Source organism: Pogona vitticeps, chromosome 4 (genome assembly GCF_051106095.1).
Source record: "Pogona vitticeps strain Pit_001003342236 chromosome 4, PviZW2.1, whole genome shotgun sequence".
Taxonomy (NCBI): Eukaryota; Metazoa; Chordata; class Lepidosauria; order Squamata; family Agamidae; genus Pogona; species Pogona vitticeps.
In genome coordinates, this window is record NC_135786.1 from 166,176,625 (window position 1) to 166,203,924 (window position 27,300).

The 27,300-nt window shown below is 39.1% G+C and overlaps 1 protein-coding gene across 6 annotated transcripts in view; it reads left to right on the plus strand.

Moving 5' to 3' along the window:
* CDKAL1 (CDKAL1 threonylcarbamoyladenosine tRNA methylthiotransferase) overlaps positions 1-27,300 on the plus strand; it is a 356,111-nt gene that overhangs the window by 129,551 nt on the left and 199,260 nt on the right. For all 6 annotated transcript variants that reach the window (XM_072998681.2, XM_072998682.2, XM_078393501.1 and 3 more), the window contains one exon: positions 18,986-19,089. In XM_072998681.2, coding sequence (XP_072854782.2) covers positions 18,986-19,089 — 104 coding nt within the window. The remainder of the gene's footprint in view (positions 1-18,985; positions 19,090-27,300) is intronic.

Sequence of the window (27,300 nt, forward strand, 5' to 3'; positions counted from 1 at the left end):
CTGTGACAATCCTTGAAGATAGTGTTAGGCATACATATGTCCCATTTTCTTTTAGATGGTAACTAGTACGTAATTATTATAGCAGGGTTATTCCTTATGAAACTGAGGGTGCAAATTCCTTGTATGAAGATTTTAGAAATGATAATGTGGGCGAGTACAAAAAAGAAAAAGTAAATAAAAAGTAGCTCTTGCATCCTTTTCATGTTTTTATTCTCTGATCTTAGATATTATGAGAAACTTATGGAAACTCTTTCACAGTCTTTATTTTGGAAGTCCAACTAAGAAAGCTAAGTGAAGGATGTTGAATCCCTCCTCCTTAGGGCAAAAAGAAGCATGTAAACAGCTTTCATATTTTTCTTCATGAACATAACAAGTTCTGCTTAACAGTTGGAAGAAACCACATGAGTATAGTGAGAGAGAACTGTTTATTGCAGAAAAATTACAAAATCTCTGATTTATGCCTGAGGTTTCTCTTACATGCATGAATGTGTGTGTGTGTTTTACTGGAATACATCAAAGATACTGGTTCTTGATTAAACTATTTTAATGGGTTTTCTGACACACAGCAGTTTTCCAGTTACTTTTCCAACTACGTAACTGGAGGTTTTAAAAGCCAAATAATAGATTTTTTTTGGTCTTCATTGTTTTAGTTATGAGCTTCAACATTACTAAATACATTTGAGTTCAGGATAGGGGGCTGGTGCTAACTAAGATACAGTTTTTATAGTGTAAAATATGTCTTGTGCCAGGAGAAGTAAAAACCACATCTTGTGCAAGATATTAGAGTTAGTTCTATTATTGTGCCTGTTGGTTCCATCTCCTTTATAATTGCTCATTACAGCTTGTCTGCTGAGTAGGCTTTCACTGAAATAGCTGTGCCCATGGGAAATCTGATTCTTTCCTGCTGTTCTATTTTTGATTTTCCTTTATAGCTGCTTTTCTGTACTGCTGTTCTGAGGAACAGAATATTAGGTATATAACTCCTTCTCTGGACTTTTGACTACCCAATACCATCCTACACACAGATTTATACCACCTGTGATTGAAGACCTTAATATGCCCCAGATGAAGCAGTTACAATAAGGAATGCTGACTGCAGGTCAGATAGTTCAGGATAATGTGAACAAGTGAGCTATGGCACACAGGAGACAGGGCGACGGCTTTCTTGACTGTCGTTTCTACACAAATATGATGGATTTGGAAGGAAAGTGGGATTGCTTCCTGACTAATTATTGTATTTGCTAGCAGGGCTTGAAAATAACTAGTTACACCTACATGTAATTACTTAGTTTTAGGTAGCAAATAATTTAACTTGTAGTTACAAAGATACTTCTTAGGTATAGTGGGCAATACTCAATAGAAATATGCCATTCAAATTTCTGAACTCCAGCTTCCAGAATTCTCCAAGAATTCCCCCAGCAGAATTCTGGGAATACAGAAACACTTTCAGACACCTTTACTTCCCTTGCCCGAATCAGGGCCTGTCCCTCCAAGGTGGCATTCTAGGGCTTCATTTCATGCCACAGTGCTTCTTGAGAGGGAGCTGCCTCAGTGCTTCCTAGTCATTGTACAATAGTCTTACTGCCCTCCAAAAGAACTGCAATGCCCACAAAGCATTGAAGGCAGCCTTAGAGTGCTAGGCTGTGCTCCAGATTAGAGACATGTAGATGTCTGAAGGTTAGACTCTGTGGACTGGAAATCCCAGAATTCTGAGAGTTGATGTAAAAAAAATGAATGGCACATCACTGACACCTAATTTACTTAGCTGCAACAAGTAACACCTAGTTTCAAAAGTTACTTTTTAAAGGTCTTTAACGTCATTACAAAGGCATCTTGATAGGAGTTCTTAAAGATTTATGTCATTCTTTTACCAATACTAAGGAACAAGGGAAGTATTATTTGGGTGCCCCCCTGTATTTTTATAAACATTTTGGGTGCAATATCAGAGTTGGCCTCTGGAAAGAACCAGAAAATATTTCCTTGTTTTTTTCTGGCCTGTTAGTAAAAGTAGTGCAATTCACTGATAATATGCAGCATAAGGAATTACTTCTGCAATCAGAGCAACATCAATGATAACAGTAATTTGCCTGCCAAGAAGTAATGAGTAATGCAACAAGTACCTTTTCAAATGTAAAATTTTGAGCTCTGGCTGCTAGAATATGCGTAATGGCAAAATATGTATATGTTAAAATACATAAATAGTCAAAATATTGGAATATAAGTTACGTCAACCACCGACATAGCTTTTGTACTTGGAAATTGATTCCTTAGTATCAGAGTAATATTATTTGTTAAGAACTGCACAGATACAAATAAATAGTAGTTTTTTTGCTGCTATTAGGCATCCTTCAGTCTCGAGAGACTATGGTAACGTACTCTGTATGGAGGTTTTGGAACAGTGTCTAGTGTGACCGAGAAGGACAATTCGAGACAATCCTTTCCACACTGTGCCCTATCCAGCTCCCTAATTTTGCTGCTTTCATGACTGCCTCTTGGCCTTGATCTGCTGGACAAGGGCCTCTTTGAATTGGGAGAGGCTGCGATGCACCACCTGCCTCCAGGCTGAATGCTCAGGTATCAGTGTTTCCCTTCGGGGTCCATTCCTAAGGCCTTCAGATCCTGCTGGCAGATATCCTTGTATCGCAGCTGTGGTCTCCCTCTGGGGTGAATTCCCTGCACTAATTCTCCAGACAGGAGATCTTTTGGAATCCATCCATCAGCCATTCTCACAACATGGCGAAGCCAACGTAGACATCACTGTTTCAGTAATGTATACATGCTAAAAATTCCAGCTCGATCTAGGACTACTCTATTTGGAACTTTGTCCTGCCAGGTGATACCAAAAATGCATCAGAGACAACGCATATGGAAGGTGTTCAGCTTCCTCTCCTGCCATCCACAAAGGGTTCAGGACTCACTGCAGTACAGGAGTGTGCTCAGGACACAGGCTCTATAGAACTGGATCTTGGTAACACAATTGATATACATATTTACCCTTCATATAGGTCAGTATATGCAAGTGTATTTTGTACATACTGTAAGAATTGGTTCCCAAGTAAAAATATCTTCATACCTCTGTCTTTCAAAACCAAATGAGGCCCTCTAAAACTCCACTTCATTTGCTTCATTTTCTCCAGTTGTGGTTGTCTACATATTGCATAGAAAGAAATACTTAAATTATATGGGGAGAAGAATCTCCTCCTGACCTTGGTGAGTCACAGCAGAGGCAGAAGAATGGAGAAACCACAAGAAGTTTCATAAATATATTCAGATCTGTGTAGAACTCAGTAGACATCTTGGTTGCTATAGTTGTTCTGTCCACATTCCAGAATATTTTACCTCGTGGAAGAATACAAACATGTCTCAATAAGTACTTGTTTAATTTTTGTTCTGCCCTAATTTTTCAAAGGAAACAAAGCAGCTAAAAAAGAATAAAAATAGTAAAAACAATCAGTAATGATCTTAGGAGAAAAATACCAGAAAGCAAAAGTGGTATATACTTCAGTGGTCAGGAGATTTGCTCCAGTTAGACTAACATTGTAGTTCTTAAGGGAGGTCAGGAAGTACAAACCATGCAGATTCAAACTCTAATCCTAACTACAAGCCTAAAACTACTGCTAATCCTTAATATGTTACAGTGTTCACTGGCTCAAAAATACCGTATTTGCTGGTGTATAAGATGACTTTTTTGGCCCCAAAAACATGCCTCCAAGGGGGGGGGTTGTCTTATACGCTGGGTGCACTTCAGTTGGGTCAGCAAGAAGCCGCCGCCATTGAGTTAGTGACGCAGGGCCGCACCGGCAGGGGAGGAAGGCAGGCAGGCAGGCATGCGGTTGGTCCGGACAGAGGGAGGGAAGCAGAGCCGGCCATGCCTGAGCGGCCACCCCGTGCCACTGAGCCAGCTGCCTGCTTGCCCACCCGCCGCCGGATAGCCGCTCCCCCTCTTCCTCCTCCTCCTCTTCTTCCTCCTCCTCCTCCTCTTCCACCCACCTGGCCACTTCCCATCCTTCTCGCTCTCCTCGCAGCTGAGCCAGCTGCCTGCTCACCTGCGCACCGCCAGAGAGCTGCTTCCCCTTTTCCTCCTCCTCCTCTGCTGCCGCCACCTGCCCTCCTGCTTCCCCTCCTCGCCCTCCTCGTCGCCAGCCACGAACTTCCAGGGCGGGCCCAGGCAGAGCGCCGGGCAGCCGCCGCCGGTGCCACAGCAGAGCTGTCCACTCTATATTTTGAGTGGAAATGTTGTGGGGTTGTCTTATACACCCAGTCGTCTTATACGCCGGCAAATACGGTATGTAGGAACTCACTCGGTGCAAGTCTTTTTTATCCTGTTTGGTGAATGTCAACAAATAATAGTGTGTTCAACATTAAAAAATGGGGTCACGGTAGACCACTGTATATTGTATAGCTCTGATCATCATGTCTTGCCTTGTCTAGTAATGTATCATGTACCTAAAATATATTTATGAACTTCTTTTATTTTTATACTATTTAGATTGTGACTTTAAAAAGTCTATGTAACACTTTGTGATTCATCATATAATTGTCCCAATTGATGCTGATAAGCATAGAATTTTCTGATTTTTTTTCACTGCAGCTTCCAGACTTCAGCAAGAATTCCTCCAATTAGAATTCATATGTCATATCTTAACTATGATACCTTTATACCTTATTAAGAACAATTGTTGTTCTTCCAAAGTTTGATCTCACATTATTTGACCCTCTGTAAGAGGTTTGGCTGCACAATAGTCTTATATGTGTTTTTGTTTTGAAATGTGTCAGGGAGCTTAATCATTAAACAGATCAAAACAATATTGGTAAGGAAAACATTGCCTAAGGAGTTGCATAATAGATTTTGGATAACATGTTTTACATTTGTGGAACTTGGTCTTCAGTTGCTTGAGTTTTCTTTGTTAATAGAGAAGCCCAAGTAGGATGGCCAAATTGAAATGATATGTGCTGAAAATCCCCTCTTTCACGCTTCCAGAACACAGTAGCCAAATTGCTAACTGGGGCTGGCCACAGAGATCACATAGCCCTTCTGTTACAGCAGCTCCACTAGCTGCTGATCATTTTTTTGGACTGAAGTCAATGTACTTGTTCTAACCTATAACGCCCTAAAAAGCTTGGGCCCCAGCTTTCTCAAGGACTGCATCTCCCTTTGAGTCTGCTCCAGTGTTAAGATCATCAGAAGAGGCTTTTCTCTCAGTCTCGTCACTAGAGATGGGGGTATTTGTCTATGAATACAAATATCCCCGCACAGGTGGCGATAACGAGGGTCCAGCCCCATGAGGCCAGGCGGTTCACTCACTGATCTGCTGCTGTCACGGATGTTGCAATTCTTCCAGTGGCTCTGCAGATCACGATCTATGAGCCACTCTTCAACCTTGCAGCAAGACTTGTCCTCCTGCCTCCTGCCAGGAGTGGCTAGCCAATTGCGAACTGCGAAGCCATTGGAAGAATCATGGTGTTTTCAGCAGCGGAGGATAGGTGATATATATATTTATATATCACCACATTTTTATGTGGACCAGGTGCGATTAAATGAGCTTGACTAACTCCCAGGGTTTCCCATTCTTTCAGGTGCCTTGCATAGCTTTATAAGCAAGGGAGGGCTCTATGTGTTTGTGTAGGTGATGTTTTCTAGAAAAGGACATCATGACACTTTTCTGCTAATAGCATCTGCAGTTAAAGCAATTTAGAGTTAAGGGTTAAATGTCTTATCCTACTTCACTCCTTCTTCAAAGTAGCTGCAGATAGTTTCTGATTGCATAGCTGTCTAAAAGCAGACAGGGAATAGCGGAAGATCTATTGATTAGGATTTTGCCTTAAAGTTTTCCTTTTAGTTTAGCAGACTTTGGTTTAGTGACTGTGTTGGATGCTACATACTGAGTAAATCATCTTTGTATTCAAGAAATTGGTGCTTGGGGAACCTTAGGAATGTCCGGAGAGTGATGGGGCTGAAGTCTTGCCCCCAGGAATTCCAATTCCATCCTCCGGGGTCCAAGGCTCCTTTGGAATCCTTTTCATCATGGAGGAGCATTTTGGGCTGCAGGACTGTGGAGCAGGGGCAAGTCTTTAATTTCTGACAACCACCACCATGATGCCTTTACTGGTGGTAGCAACTTTCAGAAAGTAAAGACTTCTTCTATGTCCTGTGGCCCCCAGTGGCTTCCCCACAACAAAAGTGATTCCACAGGAGCCTTTCAACCAGGGGGATGGGAGATCAGAAATGTTTTATTTCTGAAAAATTGCTGTGGATGATGGCATCATCAATTTAAGCACCATACCTGTGCAAACAAGATTTTAGCCATAAATTTTTTACTCTGTATTGAGTTTTTCAATTTAGTCTGTTATATATGCCATTGTGATTTTAGACTCTACTCTTGGGTAAGCCATTACAAAATTGAATTTCTTTCTAATTTATGTTTTCTTAAAACTTGGTTGTTATGTCAGAGGATTTTCATATTTGGAGTGAAACTCATAGAATGAAATTTGCCTAGTGACGTAAAATGCTACACCACAATAGGCCTTTATTTTCCCAGTAGAAGAGCTTCTTTGTTAGCAAGAAGCAGTAGTTTCAAATACTGAAGCAAGTGCTGACAGATTGGTTTAAGCAAAGGCTGATCACTCATTGGTTTCTCTTCACTCCTGCATGCTGAAGATCATTTTAATGGCTTGATTTCTTTGACCTTTGGCCTTGCAGCTGATATCATTTCTTGGGAACCTCTCAGTAAAAGTAATCTTAAATTGTACATTATTCAGCACACTTAGACACCTTAATATCATGGCAGTAGATTTGTAAGCATGTAACTAGAAATGTATGTTTGCTTACTCTGTTTCCATGAAAATGAGACCTAACCTGAAAATAAGCCCTAGTATGATTTTTCAGGATGCTCATAATATAAGCCCTACCTCAAAAATAAGCCCTAGTTAAGTGAAACCCCGCCCTTTGCCATTGTGCAACAACCAGAAGATGACATGACTGTATTTGAATAAACATAGGTTGTACATGAAAAAAATAAAGCATCCCCTGAAAATAAGCCCTAATGTGTTTTTTGGAGCAAAAAATAATTTTTAATAGAATTAAATTAAAAATTGTCTTATTTTCAGGGAGACACGGTAGAAAATAATACGGTGGAAATATCTTTTTAGTACCTCTTTTGTTCTACAGCCAATAATTCTTAGAATAATAGTTTTTCTGAAAAGCTCTTGTTTCTATTTTTTGGGGGGGGGTCTGTTCTTTGTTGAGATTGTATATCCTTAATAGAAAATATTTAGTTTGAAGGTGGAAGACCATCATTGACTCAGTGAAAACTTTGGCAACAAGGTTGAGCTTTTCAGACTCTTAACTCTTTTGTAGGACTCAGACCTTGTAGAAATAGCTTGGTTTTTTAAAAAACCCACGAACTCCTAAGCAATCTGTTTTTTAATCTCTTTTCATACAATGTCTAAATCGATTAATTGCAGAGCAATAGAAATGACAAAATTTACCTCTGAAGTACACATTTGGGTTGCAGAATAGATTTTGCTAAAATACTGGGTTGGATCCAGATTTAGTTACTCTTAGAAAAGGCCCATTAAAATCGGTCATGAATAAAGTTGTCCCACTAATTGTAGTGTACCTATTCTGTGTAAGCCTAAGTGTGGATGTTTTGTGATTCCATACTTGAGAATTTATTTATTTATCTGTAAATATTTCAGAGACAGAAGTGAAAATTTCTGTATGGCTACCCAAGTATTTTATATGTGTGCCGTCAAGTCAGTTTTGACTTATGGTGACCCCTTTCAAGGTTTTTGATGTAGCGAGTACTCATAAGTGATTTACCATTCCCTTCTTCTGGGGGCATTCTAGGACTGGACAGCCTGCCCAAGACCACATAGTCTGGCTCATCTGGGATGCACAGTGAGGAATTGAACTCCCAAGCTCTCGCTCCACAGTCAGATGCCTATCCCCAAGCTATTTGGAAGATACAGAATTTAATGTTAAAGATAGTCATAGTCAATCAATTGAAGTAATGCAGTTATTAGGTTACAAATACGTAGATTGTACTGCCCAGGCTGCTCCCATTCAAAAGCATCTACATAGCCTGAACTGGTTATTGGCACTCCTAACTATAGAGAGCTCTTGAGCCATCAGTGATGGTAGCTGATCAAAAAGCAACCACAAACTGTAAACCTCTTCCTTCTAGTGGAGGCAGATCTAGTAATTTTTTCTCCAAAGTTACTAATTCCCCTTTCCTCTTTGTGACCAGCACTAACTCATGCAAGATCTGTCTTCTTAGGATTCACCTTCAGCTTACTGGGCCTCACCAACCTCACCATTGTATTCAAGTGTCCATCTAGATTGTTAACAGTCTCTCCAGCTTCAGATTAAATGGGCAAAGAGAGCTGAATGTTGTTGTCATATTTATGGCACCTCGCATACACTCTTCCCGTACCCGAATGTTTCAAATGATAGTTCTGCAGATAAGATAGGTTCCCAGTGCAGTGCTCTAGAACCTGCCCAGTAGATAGAGCCACTGTGCTATCCCAGCTGGATGTTTTGTTATGTCCCATATTGAGTTTATCTGTCTTACCTTTGGTATATGAATCTGTTCGCAACTAGTCACATCGTACAGGAAACATACATAGCCACAATAATTAGAAACCAAGCCGTGTTTGTAAAATGGCAGAAAGAAGTAATTTTTTTGGAAATCTCTGTTTTATCCATCTTTTTGACGTGCTGAGCTTTAGCAGTTATAGCCTTAGGTCTATCTTCTTCAGCCTTGAGCAGATAGTAACATGTACTGCAGTGTACAGTTCAGGCTGCCCCTACCCACTTATTGTATCCAGTCTCTCTGTGTGGGAGGATGCATCTACAGAGAGGCCAGGATGGCTGTGTCCTCACACAGAACCATTTAACTTTCAGTACTTCAGGAGGTGAAGATAATATGTACGCAGCCTATCTGTGTGGAATGAATGTGTGGAGGGCCTGTTTACTTTCTCATTGTCAAGTTTTACAAAATTTGTTTGACCTGACTTGAATAAACAGTGTAGTTATTTTTTTAAAAGCAATTTGTATTTGAGTGGAGGGAAAGGGGAGAAACCATTTCAGCAAAGGTCATGCATGAAAATGCAACTCATCAGATTTCTCATTTTATTTTTAATTTTTTTTTTTTTGCTAATGTTTGGCAACCCCGTGATCTTTTTGCAGTGCAGACCGGAGCCAGACTTTTTTGTTGTTGTTGGGTTTTTTTAAGATTTATGTCTAGTGTTCTTATGCTTTAGGCTTCTGTGTGAGTCATGTGTGTTTATATACTCCTTTTAAAGCCATAGTTATCTTAGAGCAAGGTAACTTTTTTGTTCATGAACTAGAACTCCTATTAGACTAAAAGTGCAGCTGGGAGTGTGTTTACAAAAGGATTTGCTTAGTCATCCGCTTTCCTAGCCTTTGCCAGTCTGTTTTTCTTCTTACTTTGATAAACTGTCCTCATTTGTTGGCATACATTTCATTTTCTGCAAATTAGACTGTGCCTGATTTTTGCAGCTTTTTGTAGCTCAGGATTAAATAGCTCTTCCTTTCACTGATACTTCAATTGATGTGACTTTGTTTCTAAAACATGCCAGAAGCAATGAAAAGACAAAGGTGAATACAGAAAAACAAGTACTTGAACCAGACATTAAGAAACTAAGAAATTAACATTTGAATTCCTTTTCCACAGGGATAAGGAATGTGTGGCTCTCCAGATGTTTGATTTCAGTATCCATCATCCATTACCATCAATTGGTTGAATAGGGCTGATGGGAATTGCAGTCCAGCAAAATCTTGAAGGCCACACATTCACCATTCCTGCACTGTGGGCTTCATATCCCACAACCATTCAATTTTGACATGAATAAATCTTTACTTGTAAATTGTGTTCAGTTTTCAACCATACATTTTGACAGCAAAACAGAACATGAAATGAATCCAGATGAGACCATAGAAATAATAACTGTTGACATAAAAAAGTATCAGAATAAAGACATCAATGAATGTGCAGAAATAGTTTTGTTAACTGAAGGAATGAATCTGGGAGTGCCTGCCTTTTTATACAACTCTTCTACTACTTAAAGCCTTAGTCATATCCAGAGCTTGAGAAAACTTACTTTTTGACTAATAATAATAATTGTGTGCCATCAAATTGATTCTAAGTTATGGCAACCCTTTCCAGAATTGTTTAGGTATAGAACATTCGGAAGTGGTTTACCATTCTTTTTTTCTGGGGCTACTGTGGGACCATGCAGCTTAGCTAAGGCTATACAGGCTGGCTTTTCTCTCAGAAGGTACAGAGGGAATCAAACTTTCAATTCCAGCCTCTGAAACCAGGTTCTCTATATTACTGAAACATCTAGCCAGCATTTTTATTAATATGACTTTCGAAATCCCCCAGTCAGCCTCTGGCCATATTTCCTGGGATATTCTGGTGTGTTATCCCCTCAAGGTAAATATTGGTATTACTGAACCATTCATAATATGTTGCAGGGAGAACCTATGTCAAATTCTACCAGCCTTGTAAGAGTGTGAGAAAATCTACCTGAGCATTGCTGTATGTAACTTATTTTCGGAAAAAATATGGTGCATTTAAAATAAATTGTGATTTTGTTTTCCCCATTATTCTGCCCACAAAATTCAGGAGGTGTGTTTCCACGGAGGAGCTAGCATAGTTTATTTCTAATTTTCTGGAAGAAAATCTGATAGTTATCTCTGGCTGCCTATATTAAGCTTGCTAGCTTCTGTCCCACTTACACAGAACTCTTAACCCCCTTCTCCCGGATGTTTTGACCAGTCCTGAAACAATACCTTTTATCCCAAGAACCTGTTACATGTTTCAGTATTAACTGTAGCCTAATGTTTCCTGTGAGATTTAACCACACTAAAAGGCTCTGTCCCATAACCCATTGAGGAAGTGAAAACAATAGAGCTTATCACAGGCAGCAGTCTACTTTTTCAGCTGACTTTTTGAGCTGACTGATGCAGAGGCTGTTAATTCTGAAGTACTCACTACACGCAAGTATGGTGGTAAGCTTTCAGAGTCTTCGATACATTGCTTTAGTATTTGATTTTCCATAGAAAGTATTCTAAGACAATAGTTCTAAACTATTAATGTCTTGGTTGTTGTGGGTTTTTCGGGCTCTTTGGCCGTGTTCTGAAGGTTGTTCTTCCTAACATTTCGCCAGTCTCTGTGGCCGGCATCTTCAGAGTGCTGTCCTCTGAAGATGCCGGCCACAGAGACTGGCGAAATGTTAGGAAGAACAACCTTCAGAACACGACCAAAAAGCCTGAAAAAACCCACAACAACCATTAGATCCCGGCCGTGAAAGCCTTCGCAAATATATCAATGTCTTATATCTCATCAGTTACTCTGTGGAAGTAGCTGGGTCCCATTACAACAGAAATTAAAGCCATTTTTTCCAAGAAGGATATATGTATGACATTCCATTATTTTATTTATTATTTACAATAAGCTAATAGGGCAGGGGGAAACACTAAAAGTCCAAGTCACCCTGGTGTAGCAAAAGGTTACATACAGGCAATCTGTGGCAGGTGGCATCCATAAGAGATGGCAATTCCTACTTGCATTAGGCTATGGAAAATGAGAGAAAGAAAATTCTTAGTAATATGAAAATCCCCTGTTCCATCTAGACCAGCCCTTTTAGGAGCTTCTTTCATGTTCCAGGGCCCTGTCACGCAAAGAAAGCCTTGGGTTTTGTGCAGAAAAGGATACAACATGAACTCATGAATCTGTGGCCCCCTCCAAATGTCCCAGGGGGCCGTATGGCCTCGTTCAGATTGGCTGATCTAGCTTAATTCTGTCCTCACTGGTAACACCTGTACGGGTTGAGGATCACTGCGGTCTCTTCACACCGACAGAATGTAGTAGAAAAAGATGGTATGTGTATGATGCAGAACATGCCACAAAAATCACAGAAAACAGGAATAATTAGTCCCTTAAAATGAATACCATTCTACTTGTATCTCCATGTAGAAGGCTACAGACAAATCAGCCAACCAATAGGCTGAAAGCCATCTGAAAAAGAGAAGTTTTCACACAGCTCACTGGAATGCCATCGAAGAGTGGATAAGGAGCTTTCCAGCCGGGGGGTGGGTGGGCATTCCAAAGACTGAGTGCAGTGGAAAGATCCTTTCTTGTGTTCCTGCTGAACACTTCTGACTTGGATGGGTCACAAGGAAGTAGGTCAGGTTCAGGTCCAAAGCCATTTAGGGCTTTAAAGGTCAAGGGAAATCCTCTGAATTGGTCAGCTGCACTGAATGGAAATCAGTGCAGTTGTAACACTGGAACCATGCTCTCAGTGCAAGCCATACTATGTAGCAGTCTGACAAAAGCAATTTGGATCATACATGGTTTCTCAACACTTTTTGAACACATTCTCCTGTAGGTCCTGCAGTAATCAAAATGGAAGGTGCTTGTGTTGTCACCATTGGCAATCTGATGTCTCAGGGAAAGGATGAATAAGCTGAGAGTGTGCAAAACAGCCATCACTTTTTAACCTATCAACCAGATTCAGTAGGACTTCCAGATCATGTGCTTTGTTCCTGAAGGGAAACGCTCACTGTCTAACATAAGTTGATCTCCCATTTTCTGATCTTTAGTCTTACAAACCTTCTGAACAAGCCATTCAATAATTTTGTTATATCCTGTTGTTCCTAGAAAGTAAAAGTTTGCCTGTTGACATAAATATGCTTATTTATTACTGAACCTGTCAAAGCCATAATACCAAAAATCATGAAATTTCCAAGTCTGCTTACTGAAAAACAATGTGATACAAACAGAAGGTATATATAATCTCAATCTATTTGTCTACTGCAATGTGAACTAAGGTGCCCCAGGAAAATGGCCCCTGAAAATAAGGCACTTTTCTAAAATACAGTGGTGCCTCGCAAGACTATGTTAATTCGTTCCGCAAAAATCGCTGTTAAGCGAAAACATCGTCTTGCGAAACATGTTCTCCCATTGAAATGCATTGAAAACCTGATAATCTGTTCCAATGGGAACGGATTGTCATCGTAAAGCGAAAATTGCCATAGAAAACATTGTTAAGTGAAACGCGGTTCCCAAGCGAAGACAGCCGTCTAATGAAACAGAGACCATTAAAAGACTCGTATAGCGAAGCAAGACCAAGCTGTCAAAAACATCGTAAAGCAAAAAACAGGGACCTAAAATTTAACTGTCTTGCGAGGCAAGGTCCCTAACATCGTAAAGCGAAAATCACCCATAGGAAACATCATTAAACGAAGTGCAAGATCACTCCAAAAACCTCATCATAAAGCAAGTTCATCGTCATGCGAAGCAATCGTCTTGCGAGGCACCACTGTAGAGGGAAATGACCAGCAGCCTAAAACAAAATTTACAGCCTGCAAAGGCTCCCTATTCAAGATAATCCATTCAGCATAATGCATGCATTCTTGGCTACAATTACATGTTCATATCCTTTAAATCACTATTACTGTTCTGTTGGTTTTCAAATAAAATGATAAAGTAACTAATCTTAGAATTCTACTCTGTGATTTGGTAGTTCAGAATGTTCAGTGTACCTCACCAGTGCTTGTTACTGTTTATCCAAGTACTATTGATAAACAATAAGGTAGTCTTTTAAAGAGAAAAATAAGTAATAAAGATGGCTAGGAAAATAAAAGGCAAGTGCTGTTATACAGATCACATCCGCTGGTTTAATACCATTTAGAACTAAGGAATTTATAATTCTGTGTACATAATGTGGATGGGGGCAAATGTTTTATGTTCTGATTAGTTTCTGTTGTCACAGCAATATAACAAAATAATTGGAAATGCTTTCTAAGGCACCCTGAGTTTTGTCTGTCTTTTTTTCTACTGATAGATATGCAGACACACATGCACATTAAGCAGATCATGCAAGAAACAGATTCCCGGATGCTCCCTTAGGCATACCTCCATAAGCATAATAACTGTTTTTTAAAATAATAAATTTTATTGTATCATACAGATATGCAAATAAAGTCTAAGTATCGATAATTTATGCATACTCGCTCTAAACAAATATGCCAATATTTCTGTGTAGAAATACATTTTTTACTGCATTATTAAATTGTAAAATGCCCATAGAGTGCTTTAAGCACTACTGGGCAGTATATAAGCAGCACACTTTGCTTTTCTGACCATATTTTGGTCAGACATTAAGATGGCATGCAGTTATTTACGTATAATTCTGAGTGCCTGGCCTAGCCATGTCTATCTTTGTAATGGTTTTTATTATTTATGCTGTGTTATATATGTTTACTTTTGTTATTCTTTGTTTGTTAGCCGCCTAGAGTGGTCCTGAGTTGACTAGAGAGGCGGGATATAAATAAAATAAATAAATAAATAATAAATAAAATAAATATCTCAGAGTGTTGCAGTAAATCTCACGTTATTTAAATCCCATAAATGTTAGAAACATTTTGATATAAAGAATGGTACATCTTCAAGGGTTAAGCTGGTTGAAAAATATCTTCATAATACTGTAAATATCACCCAGAGATTTTGAGGAACATTTGGAATTTTATGAATTGCACATTATCACCGATTCTAAAATAATATCCACTTCAATCCAACTATTTCAGGACAGAATTCAGCATTCTGTCTCAATAATAATTTTGAGCCATAAAATAGAAATTGTAGCAACCATTTGTTTTAGACTGCTAAAGGAAGTACTGTACTGCTTACCACATTTTTGCTGCTAACCAAGACTGCTAGCCAAGACTTAAGAACTTCCAGAGTGCTGTCTTGGCAATATTAGTTGCAATGTCAAATCTGGGTGGCACTTTACATTTTCACTATTGATCTGAGCTAAAGTTTGCTTCTGAAATGTCAGTTGTTCCATCTGTTCTACTGAAACACATAGTTCATCACCCTCTTCCTATTTTTTATATATATTTTTATAAGTGCTTTCATTCCCCATCCTGTTAAAGAAAAAACCAAGCTTTTCAAATGTATATGCATGGTCACTTGTCTTTGAAATACCTATTTTATTTATGCTTAATCTCTTTGTTCTTCCTTCTAAATTCATTATCATTATCATTATTATTATTATCATCATCATTATTATCATTATTATTATCATTATTTATCTATCTATTTATTTATTTATTTATTTATTTATTTATTTATTTATTTAACTTATATGCCGCCCACACTACCCGAAGGTCTCTGGGCGGCTTACAGCATTTAAAATACAATAAAAAGTCAAAATAAAAGGGCAAAATAATTAAAATGCAATTAAAATATATATTCTAAAAATTGCCATCAGACCTACAGCTGATATTATTTCAGTTAAAAAGCCATTTGGAACAGGAAGGTTTTGACCTGGCGCCGAAATGTCATCAGCGTCGGCGCCAGACGAATCTCAGTCGGGAGGGCATTCCATAGTCTGGGGCCAGCTGCCGAAAAGGCCCTTTCTCTGCAAGCCCTCCCTCTTATCTCCTTAAGGGATGGCTCTTTCAAAAGGGCCCCCTGGTTAGATCTTAACTGTCGGGTAGGTTCATATGGAAGGAGGCAGTCCTTGAGGTATCCAGGGCCCAAGCCGTTTAGGGCTTTAAATTTTCAGTGATAAGGTAATATTGAGTCCCCATTAGGCAATTCTACATATTAAACAACTATTAAGTTCTGGACCTTCAGCTAGATATGGGTCTTTCAGATTTTTTGACAGCATAGTTACAAAACTACAATTTGTGTTTCTAAGGCTGAGGAGGGTTTAAATTTTGGTTTCCTCAGTTTAGGGTTTAGGGCAGAAAAAGGTGCAAAACACGTTTTTGGTTTTTATTTCCTGGAGCTGGTTGGGGACCTTGGTAACCAAATCCTCCCAAGCAGCTGGCTAGATCAGTGTGTGTCGGGAGGTTCATTCTGACTGCAGGCAGCCAATTGTTGTTGTTTTTTTGGGGGGGGAAATACATGTCAAGAAAACCTTGGAACATCAGGGTTCCTCCCAAATCCGTAACATCAGAAAAAGGTCAACCAATTGGATGATGATTGTGACAAATGTTGTTGTTAAAATATTTATAGCCGGTTGAAGATAGGCATAGTTTATCCAGAATCAGAGTAGGGTTGTTTCTGACAGCTGCTCATTCTCCAGTTCATACCTGTGTCTGAGCTTGTTTTTCTCTTGCTGAGATGGTCTTTTCACTCTGAAGTGACAAATGATGCATTGGTCGGTGTGCAGTATCAGGAATACAGCTTTGCACTGAGGTGCTGCCTGTTGCCTTAGTTGTTCAAGGTTACTGCAATAAGTGAGCATTAGCCCTCATGCCCTAAATTAAATTCAGTAGAATAATTGCATTTTACCACGGATTAAAAAAGAACTAGTATATATTCTTATCTGTTGCATAGCATTGGTTTCTGCAAGCAGAGATGGATAAAATGGGCAACTAAATGCACTCTGACGGCTGTAATTGGCTTATATAGTTTGAGCTCTTTGATTCTTCTCTGAAAAGAACTTTATCTCTTTTTCTAATGTCTCTATGACTGTCTTCCAGTCTTTTCTCCAAATGAGAATGATACTTCGGAGAAGTCTTTTTTTCCTCGTTTTGTCACAGTTGTTTTAAGATCCAACTGTGAGATGCTCACTTTGGATTCAGCTCATTACAGAACATACCCAAAATGATGTTAGAAAATGCACCACTTTTCTGTAATCTATATTATTGTGAATTACTTTACTTTCTTTGGGGCTGACAATGTCGTCTTTTCTCTTTAGCACTTGCCGCTTCAGAATCTTACATTTGCTGTTCCTTAACAAAAGTTATATTTTGTAAATATAATTTTCTACTGGGTTTATGATTCCAGAAGATGAGAGGAGACACACACTCTATGTTTTCTGGTCTAGGCTTTACATGTCATATAATATTTGTAGAAGTTTGTAGAAGTAGAATTTGAAGAGGGAATTTAAAAAGTGAAAAATGTGGAAGCAGCTGCATCCATTCGGCTGTTGGGATTAATTGACTCAGGAATTTTATCAATGTTTAGTGTTTCAGTTTATAGTACTCATATGAAGTCTAGGTTAAATTCTACTCACTAAACATAAAATGAAAATTTTAGTGGCTGAAGTCCTGTTAACATGGGTGCACATTGTGGAAAGATGACAGTGTCATCAGTCACAGCCCTCTAGTCCTTTTCCTTGAACAGTGCATGTCCAGGTCTAACATTCAGTATACTGTAGATGCTTTCTGTTTCAAAATACTATGGATCTCATTATGATTAATTTAGTCAGACATTGACTTCCTTTCATTCTTCCTTTCATTCTTAACATAAGACAAAAGAAACAAATTCTAGTTTTCAAAGACTTAGAAGTCTCTTGGAAATCTTTGTCTTAAATCCAGTTGTTAGTCCAATTAGACCAAACTCAGAGAATTTAAGGAATTGTTGACTTGCAATTTAGCTAATCCAGTCAGGACTAGCAGTCAATTTTCAACCAATGAGACAACTTCTATTTTTCCAGGTGCACTTGAATGAACAGAAAATTGTGTCTTTTCCCTCTGGTTGGTGAGCAGGAGCTAGTAAAGAGATTGCAACTTCTGCCAGTCATCATGAGTAGAGATGAGGGCATTATATCCCTGCACAGGTGGACATACCGAGGGTCCGGCCCCATGGGGCTGGACTGTCCACTCAAGATTTCGCCACTGCCGCCAGCTCCGCAGCAGCTTCCTATCACACTGTTCTCCGCAACGGATTAGCCACTCTCTGACCTAGCAGAGAGGCTTGTCATCTTGCCTCCTGCCAGGACTGGGTAATTGATTGCGGATAAGGATGCGGCACCTGTGCAGGGATGTTTGTATACAAATACCCCCATCTCTAATCATGACCTTTTTAAAAGCTTTCAAATGCAGTACACTTCTGGATTTGTTTTTATCTTGTCCCCTTTAGTTCTAGGTGTTTTTATATGAATTTAAATTGGTGGATTTCATAGAATGTAGTTACTGTATTTAATATTAGGGAAGCTGATGACAATAAAATTTCTTCACACAGAATTCTTGCATACTTGTATTTTCTAATGCTTTCAACAGTATTATTACTAGAAGACAAGTTCTATCATGTCATTTAATCAGAAGGCTAGACCACTATAATTGTATTTACACTGACTTGTCCTTGTTTATTGTTCAGATATTCAATTTGTGTAAAAGATAATGGTGTGCCTTATTACGGTGAATCAGAAGGAGTGAAATATATCAGTACTCATGTACTAGTCACGTGCAGTTTCTTGGATACAATTTCAGGGGCTAGTGTTTACCTAGAAAACTGTTCATGGATGGACTTCTATATATCTGAGAAGATAGCCTTTTATTTCCACTGTATTACCATAATTGTTGGGACCTCCTGACATCACCTGTACTGGACTAGAAATGGTCATCCACTTTTTCTGGGATGTCATATCTGGAGCTTAGTGGGAGTTATGAATGGAGAAAGAAACCACATGTCATGTCTTGTACTTACAAACGTATTGTTCTACAAGTAGCTTCTCTTACCAAGGTGATAACATGCTGACCTGGTCACAGGAACCTATGGCACTTGACGTGTAACAGAATTCAACTCTCAGCACAAGGAGACTAGGCTATAGAGACATTTGTCTTTATAAACTGCTGGAGTTTGATACGATTTAAGCATATTTATTCATTAAAGCAGATAAATGATGGAGAAGCAAAAGAGCAATTGGATATTTTAACATGCACAGATGTTACATGAATCATCTTTGAGAAGCAATATATCAGTTGAATAAACCAGTTACATTTGCTTTGGAGACATCCGTAAATGGAAATTTGGGGCGGGGGGGGAAATGGATATTTTCAGAAATTTTACATCTCTTGTTGTTTGTCAGTGATTTACTATAATACATGACCCCAGCAACTGTGTATGAATATATTTTGCAGGATACAAGATTGGTTTCTACATTTGCTTTAAAAAAAAAAATCAGGATTTACATGCTTTTTATACTTTTTTCCCAGTTGTCTGAATGCATGCACCTACTGCAAAACTAAGCATGCCAGAGGAGATTTGGCAAGTTATGCTATTGAAGAACTGGTAAACAGAGCCAGACAATCCTTTCAAGGTAGGGTTTTTAAAATTATTTTTCTGTTTTCTAAAATCTGCAAATTGGATTTATATCCATCAGAATCTATCACTGTGGTGAAAGTTGACTGTCAATAGACATGAATGTATACTGATACGTTTACAATATACACCAGTATTTATTAAGACATTGCTATTTATGGATTGTTCAGAATCAGTGTTGCCCTTTTTTCAACTTTGGTTTTTTTTCCCCGTAAGTTTCTTCTTTGTAACTTGATAAAATGAAAATGGAAGGCTGGAAAACAATAAGTACTCATTACAAACACATTCTTTATTTTCAGCAGTTTCATCTATTATATCTTCCCATCTAGTCATCCCTGGGTTTGTTTTGTTTTGTTTTTTAATGTCAGGGAGAGGGACTTCTTTTAGTCCTATCACCCTCATAAGCAAGTTTGGTGAGGACTCTTGAAAGTATATTTTCATCTGCTGCTCCCAGGTTGTGCAATTCCTCCCCAAGCCAAAGTAGATTGCTCCCTCCCTGTTGTTCTTCTGCCAGCAGACCAAATAGTTCCTTTCCAGACAAACCTCTGGTATATTGATTAAGCAAAACTTAGCAAAATTTTGTTACAGACTTGAAGTGCAAACCTCTACTGCTTTATCATTTGATTTGCCTGATGCTAGTCCATCAAGGACATTGGAAGAACCAAGTTAATGGCAGCTGGACCAGCAGTTAAGCTTCAGTCAACCTAGTTTTGCTGCTGTTTTAAAGTGGAGGTTTGGAGGGTTGAGAGACTAAGAAGGAGTTTCTGTCGGAAAACAAACTACATTCTATTGCAGTTTCTCAACTAAAATGAAAACTAGAATTATATGAATTCAAATGTTGTACATGAACTTATAAGTTTTTATCACAGAGTTGCACTTCTCCATGTGCCTTTTACCTAAACATATTTAGAATCTGAAAGTTTTCTGGGTGGGGAGAGATCTGGAAATGTTTTAAGTCATAATTCAGTGGCCAAGATCATGCTTTGTAGCTGCAGTGGTGCTACAGTACTTTGATTTCAGGTCCTGTGCAACTTGGGTTCATTGTGGGCAGCTACCTTCAGCCCAACGTTGAAACAGGGACTCTCTAACTAGTGGCAGTCTGCCACTGCCAGTGATGTCATTCTTGCTACGCCAGCATAGCTATGGTACAGGATACAAGCCAATGTACCATTGTACTGAAATGCACAATTTGGTCTCATAGACCACTCAGGTGGGTCAGAGCAGTAATGCTTCCTGAGAATAAATCCCACTGAACACAATCAGAGTAAGAACACACGGGACATTGCTTGTAAATGCACTGGTAAAGCTGTATAGAATAAGTGACCATCCTGAGTACTTGGAATGTGTAATTTCAAAGCTGTCTCAGTTCATACAGATTCAGCCGCAGGTCATTTGATGTGTGGATTTTGTGACTTTCTCCAAAATAAGGAAAGTTTTTCTTCCAATAAAGTTTTTATAATGAGAATTTCCTGGTGATAATATATGGTTTGTTATAGCTAAGCCTTTATCTTTTTGCTTTGAAATACTGCCTTTTTATTCTTTAGCATTGTTTAAAGTTTGTTTGGGTTTCTTTCTCTTTTTTGGTGAATGTATAGCACTCCCTTCAGTTTGAGACTTAATTGTATATGTGCATTTTTTTTCCTTAAACTGGCTCAGCATTAAACAATATGTATCATGGTATTGTTTCACTGTCTTTTGTTGAGTTGCTTAAGACTTTAAGTGGCATGTTGCTAGGCATAATGGAAGGAATGTCAACAAAAAGGGTGTCTTTTTGTTCTCGGCAATGTAAGTATTTTTATTATTATTATTTTTACTGTAGTATTAGCTGAAACTCTTGTAGTGGTTACATGTAATAAATAAATGTGGTTCTACTTTCATCATTCATTGAGAATAGGATTGACACATGTAGTCTGTAATGGGGTGACTACTTGATAATTTAAATAGATGCTGCTCTGCCTAAGAAGTCATTTTATATTCCAAACCTTTTGGGGAAAATTCACATTCAGGGTGGCTTGCAACATTTAAAAGCTGGCTGGATATCTCCATGGTTTAGGTATCTGGCTGCAGAGCAAAAATTGTTGCAGTTGCAAATGTTTGGTCATGTTTGGTCAATGTTACCAGTTCCCATTTTTTCAAGTCTACCAACAACTCGCTTTCCAGCAGCTCGGCATGGACAATTTCTTCCCTTTTACTAACCAATTCCAGATGGAAGCATGCCAGGGTTTCCCCCAAACAACTCCGCTGAAAAAATTCCGCTACAGATCTCCGCAACAATTCCCGCAGATTCCATCTACAGCAACATCCAAACCTACGGAACCACTCTCGACATCGACGTCCCTTTCGAAGTCGAAGAAATGACACTCACATTCTTCGACCGCCCTGCCATCTAAGCAGCCTAAGCAATCCTTGAAGGACCACCATGTTACACCAACTACGACTTTGAGAACTGCACCGTCTAGAGGGTCTCAAGCTATTTCTCATTCCGATGATGATTCCTCATCTACTCCACCACCTTCAGATCATGACACCGATGAGGAGTCCTTACCAGAGTCCCCTCCGAATATTCCTACACCCAATTCTGATCCTATCGATAAAGATCATCCTCTCTGTTGAAGTACTTCACTTCATACTCCAATCTGGTTTCTCGCATGGCCACTGCACTCAAGCTCAAGGTTGTGGAACCTCCTTCCCCTGAGGCAGATATCATTTTTGATGATATCCATACTGAAAAATCACAACATCTCAGCCTGGCATACATCCTGGCCATGAAGCGAATAATCAAAGAAGCCTGGGACACACCTCCTACAGGCTTGAAAATGTCCAGACGCACGGACAACATGTACAGAACTCATGATCCTGACATGGAATTCCTAGTGAAATATCCAATTCCAAATTCGATCATAGTTGAATCCAACTTACTAAGTTCCAGAGGGAAATCGTCCATCTCACCAACTAACAAAGAAGGACGAAAACTCGACGTGGCTGTCACTTCAGCCAAAAGAGCCAGTGATTTTGCTGCCCTCCGGTCTGACCCTTCCTTCCTTCAATTTCATCCTGAAAAAGTGACTCTTCATTTTGATGTGTCTTTCCTTCCAAAGATTGTGACTGATTTCCATAGAAACCAACCAATCATTCTGCCCTCCTTTTTCAAATCTCCATCATCTCCTCTAGAACATATGCTCCACAAAATTGACGTTAGACGTTCCTTAGCATTCTATTTAAATAGAACCAAGGATTTCAGGAACACAAACACATTGTTTGTTTCTACGGACCCAACAAGGGAAGCCCAGCATCTTCACAATCTATCTCCAGATGGATATTGCAAATTATATCCCTTGCTTATCAACTGTCAGGAAAACCACCACCTGACCAGCTCAAAGGACATTCCACCAGAGCACTTTCCACTTCAATTGCCTTCCAACGTGGCACAGACATTCCAGAGATCTGCCGTGCTGCAACCTGGTCCACTCCGTTGACCTTTGTCAAGCACTACCGGCTAGATGTCAGAGCACACACTGATGCCGGATTTGGCAGAGCTGTCTTAGCTTCCTTCCTACCATGGCGTCCCACCTGTCAGTAAGTGAAGCTTGCTAGTCACCCACATGTGTGCATTCACAGAGGCTATGATGAAGAAAAGAAGGTTACTTACCTGTAACCATAGTTCTTCGAGTGGTCCTCTGTGAATTCACACTACCCACCCATCCTCCCCTTTGTCCGTCACAGCACTTTAAATATTTTGATAATTCCATAATTTTTGCCTGGCGGACATATCCTAGGAACTAAGGGGAGAGGCGAAGGGGAGGAGCATTGCCTCATGGGAGTTCACACCATAAAATTGTTACTTTTAGCTTTAGAATCTTCCGAGATCATCAGCACAGGCGCAGACAATACCCATATGTGCGAATTCACAGAGGACCACTCAAAGAACTATGGTTATAGGTAAGTAACCTTCTTTTCTTCCTTCCACCAACTGGATCTCTTCACTGGATCTACGGATCTATGAATAAAAAGAAGCTACCATACGCAGAAGACATAGTTTTTTATATTTAATACACTTCTGTTTGCTTTATAGAACAGTTGCCATGGTTGCATTTTAAAGGAAATTGTACTACTCGTTTATCACCTAATTTTTTTAATGGTACAGGAAACATCTTACATTTTGTGTTTCTGGATCTACAATTCATAAGTTACATAGGCCTGCGTATCTCTAGCATGGCTCTGATAAATTTTCTTGAGATAGGCATGACTAGTTTTTTAAGTTTTCATCAGACTTGAACAAGGTGTGTGTGAAGATGATAAGAAAAGGTTTACTGAAAAGATATGTAGTATATGTCTGTCTATTTAGTGTGTAAGCTAATGCCTTGTTTTAAGTGATCACCATTAATATGGGTACCCTACTTTATTGCACACTTCATTAAAAGTTCAGAGATGAAGATTTGTCCTTCTCCCAGCCAGTATTTTTCGCATAATTTTTGTTTTGCCCCTACATTTTTCATACGAAAATGAATGTGTGTTGTTGTTTTTTGTCCTGAGATAGTTAACTTTAAGTTGTCTTTGTTTCTGCCTTTTGTGGATTAAGAATGTTCAGGTCTTGGCTGCTGACTCTGCTGATGTAGAAATACTTAATGCCAAGATAAATATTTGGATACCAGTCTGTCATTTCTTAAAACTGTACAGGACAGCATGAAGAATTAAGAGAGTTTTTTCATTATCCCCTGCAGTGTTTTCTAATGGCTCTTCAACAGGGAAAATATATTTACAGTCTTTAAAAGATTATTTATTTAGATAGCAGTGAAGCCTACTGTGTAACAAAAATACAGACATGTAAACCTATATAGCTTGTTTTTAAAATGGCTGCTATAAAATATATAACTTCCTTATGTTGCCAAATGATATTGGTCTCAAGAAAGTTTAACTAAGCATGGGTTTAGACTTGTGCAGATTGTCAGTAATATGGAATAAATTTTGCCATAGGCACCCATTTAAGCCAGACTCTGCATAATGTCTGTTTCATGTGCTGTATCCTTTAGTGGTTCTGTGGTGTGAGACTCCTGAAGATTAGCTTGCCTTAGGGTTGATTAAACACAAGTGGGTTTAAGACACTGATGCCGGGGTGAGTTGGAAGGGTAGACTGATATTGCCTGAGTGCTTTCATAGTTTAATAAGATTATGCATTGGAATCCTCAAAATAATTTGAGATATGTTTGGACAATTTTGCATGTCAGCTTAGTGCAAATAACTTTTGTTAATAATATTTGTGAATGAGTAAATTTGTTTTTATAATTCAACAAAATTATCCCTGAGGTCATTATTATAACTCCTCAGGAAAACTTGTTTTTGTAGAAAATGCATGCTACTAGCTATGTAGCTCAGCTAATTTTTAAAAAATCTCTATTCATGAATTGTAATATTGCCTTATTTGGTAATAAAGTTCCCAATCTCTCTCTCTGTCTCTATCTCTCCTTTTTTCTTTTCGTATTTGACATAACTATCAGATAAGTTGCTGGTCTTTTCTAGCAATACTTGTGTAATAAAAGTCACGGTCTGTTGCAAAGCTGCATAGTAATCTCCATGTTTTGCAATGAAATATATATCCTTCTATTTAAGCTTTGGCTCTGTTACTAGTCCCTCTTCCACCCTACATGCAGCTATTAACATGTCTTTGATCACTTGTTTGCATGCATGTATAGTCATCTGCTTGGCTCACACATATTTTTTGGATTGTAGACCTGGAGGCATTTAGCCTGGGATGTAAAAAAATGTGATCCTCCAGACGCAGTACAGTAGAAAAGATCCCCTTCATTATGGTTCACTCTGCCTGGAAGCCAGGTGTGGGAGGGACACCAGATGTTGTTGCATCTCGCATTAGTCCTGTCCAGGATAACCAATATTAAGGGAGGGATGGAATTGCTTTGAGGCAGGACTTATACTCCTTATCTGTGCTGTAAACCCACAGTCTGAAAAATACTCATACATCAAGCATGTATCCATGCAACTGTGTGGTCAAAGTTGTGTTAACGATGGCACCTAGAATGAAAGTTGTTCTAAGGCTGATTCTAAACACTTGGCATGCTGTGACATCTCTGCCTTCTGAATCCAGTAGCTCTGAGATTTCTTTTCATTCTATGGATTAACCATAATTATTCAAAATTCACCATTATAGTCCATCCTTGTTCAAAAGGTCAGCTCTGTTTCCAAACTCTCAACAAAATGTAGTAGCCCTGATTTTTTTTAAGGTTGTTGTTGTTTATTATTCTTTGGGGCCGAGTGTTATTGCAGTGATTACAGTGCTGGACTGGGGAAATCTAGACTCAGATGTTGACTGGATGAATATTGAATCAGTTGCCGTCTATTCAGTCAGACTAGCTTACTTTGCTGGAATGTTTATGAGTGTGAAATAAGCAATGGCCTTACAGGCTGCCATGAGCTAAGGAGGCAGAATGAGATAAAAATTAATCTAATCATTTCCATTCCAGTACTGTAAATGCTATTTTATTGCAGTACAGTTAAAAACCAAAACAAAACAAAGACCAGGCCAACGAAGAAAGGGCAAGGTGTGGCTAAGGAAAAGGTGAAAGGGGAAAATTAGCAACGGAGCGTGGGGAGCGGGTGAATGAACTCCAATCCAATTACACTTTAATACTTTTATACTTTGCAGCAGTAGCATGAAAGTTGTGATTTCATCCAGTTGCACAGTTGTAAATTGTAGAGATCTTGACTTCTAGGACTGGAACCATTCTCATGAGTCCTTTTGGTTACAGCCATCAGTTGTCCAGCCTCAGAAGTAAACATAGGCATCCTTCAGTCTCGAGAGACTATGGTAACATGCTCTGAATCGAGGAGTGTCCTCTTCAGAGCATGAAGCCTGGGTAAAGTAATATGGAGGATAGGCTGTTACCCAAGCAGCAGATCCCCCCTCTCCACGTTGCTGAAATGGTCCAATGGAAAGGCAAGAACGAATACAACTGGTTCAGTGACGTTGCAGGAGTTGACAGAATGACACGAACTGCCTCCGGGACTCCAGCTCCGGATTTTGCCTCAAGGTTAACTCCTGAAGCCTTTTCCATTGGTGGATATCGCCACAAGGCAGTGGAGGTTTGAAATCAGAGTTTTCCTTCTCCTGGATGGGCTTCCTTCCATGGCTGACAAGCTCCACCTACCCAGAAGTAAAGGACCTATGTGATAGGCCACTCAAGAAGCCATGTACCAAAATGCTGCACCAGCTTTGTGGTATGAAAACTCAGGAAGTCAGCGTTCAGGCCTTTGCTTCAATGTGTAAAGGCCCATATATTTAAGCTTCATTTTGGTTTGTAGCAAGGGCTAATGAAGTAGGCCAGAGTTTTTGTGGAAACATATGGTTTGTGTGAAAAATCCAGAGAATATGTGTATAAGTAATGTAATTGTGGTTTGGGATTGACGTTTCATTGACACTGATGATTGTATGTGACTGTTTATTTATATTAGCATATGTCTCAAATAGGAACAACTTGAAAATATGTTGCTTCATAAATAGGTATAGTGTGTGTTTTTTTTAAAAAAGTTAATCACCAGTTAAACTCTACAAAGACTTTCCAGAAACACAGGTCAGAAGCTGAGCATTGCTTTTGGATGTTGTGCAGTATTCCTGTTTGTATTTTGGTAAATTTCTGTATATAGGGTGGTTGCCATGGATCTACATTGTAGCAAACAATGTGCGAATGTTGCTTAAGAGCGTGTCTTGCTTGTTAAATAGTATTCTGCTTAGCCTGCATAGTTTGAACACATTTTAGGCAGGAGACTGAGCAAATGTTCTAGATTGAGGTTAAAATCTTTCTTTGTTGAATTAATCCTGGTTTGTTTTTAATGTGCAATCTCATGTACCCTCCCCCCCCCCCCAGGACTCTCAGTAAAAACAGCCTTGTGAATTTGCTACTGGTGGGGAACTGGAAATTTATAATTTTCTCCTTTTGAAAATATGAGTAAAATACCCAGGCCTTTGCAAATCCAAAAATAAAACCTGTGCTTTAGTGTGCTGTAATGAAGGTTCTGTGGCCTCTGTGTATGGGGGTAGGGATCATGTGGTTTCCTAAGAGATATCAGTCATCACAACCACATACAATGCACACGGCCTATGGCCTCTTCATTGTACTCCATGTGTCAGAGGAAATGGATTCCACAAACACTCACACTAAAATAAATGTATTAGTCTTCTAGGTATCGCTGTACCTCT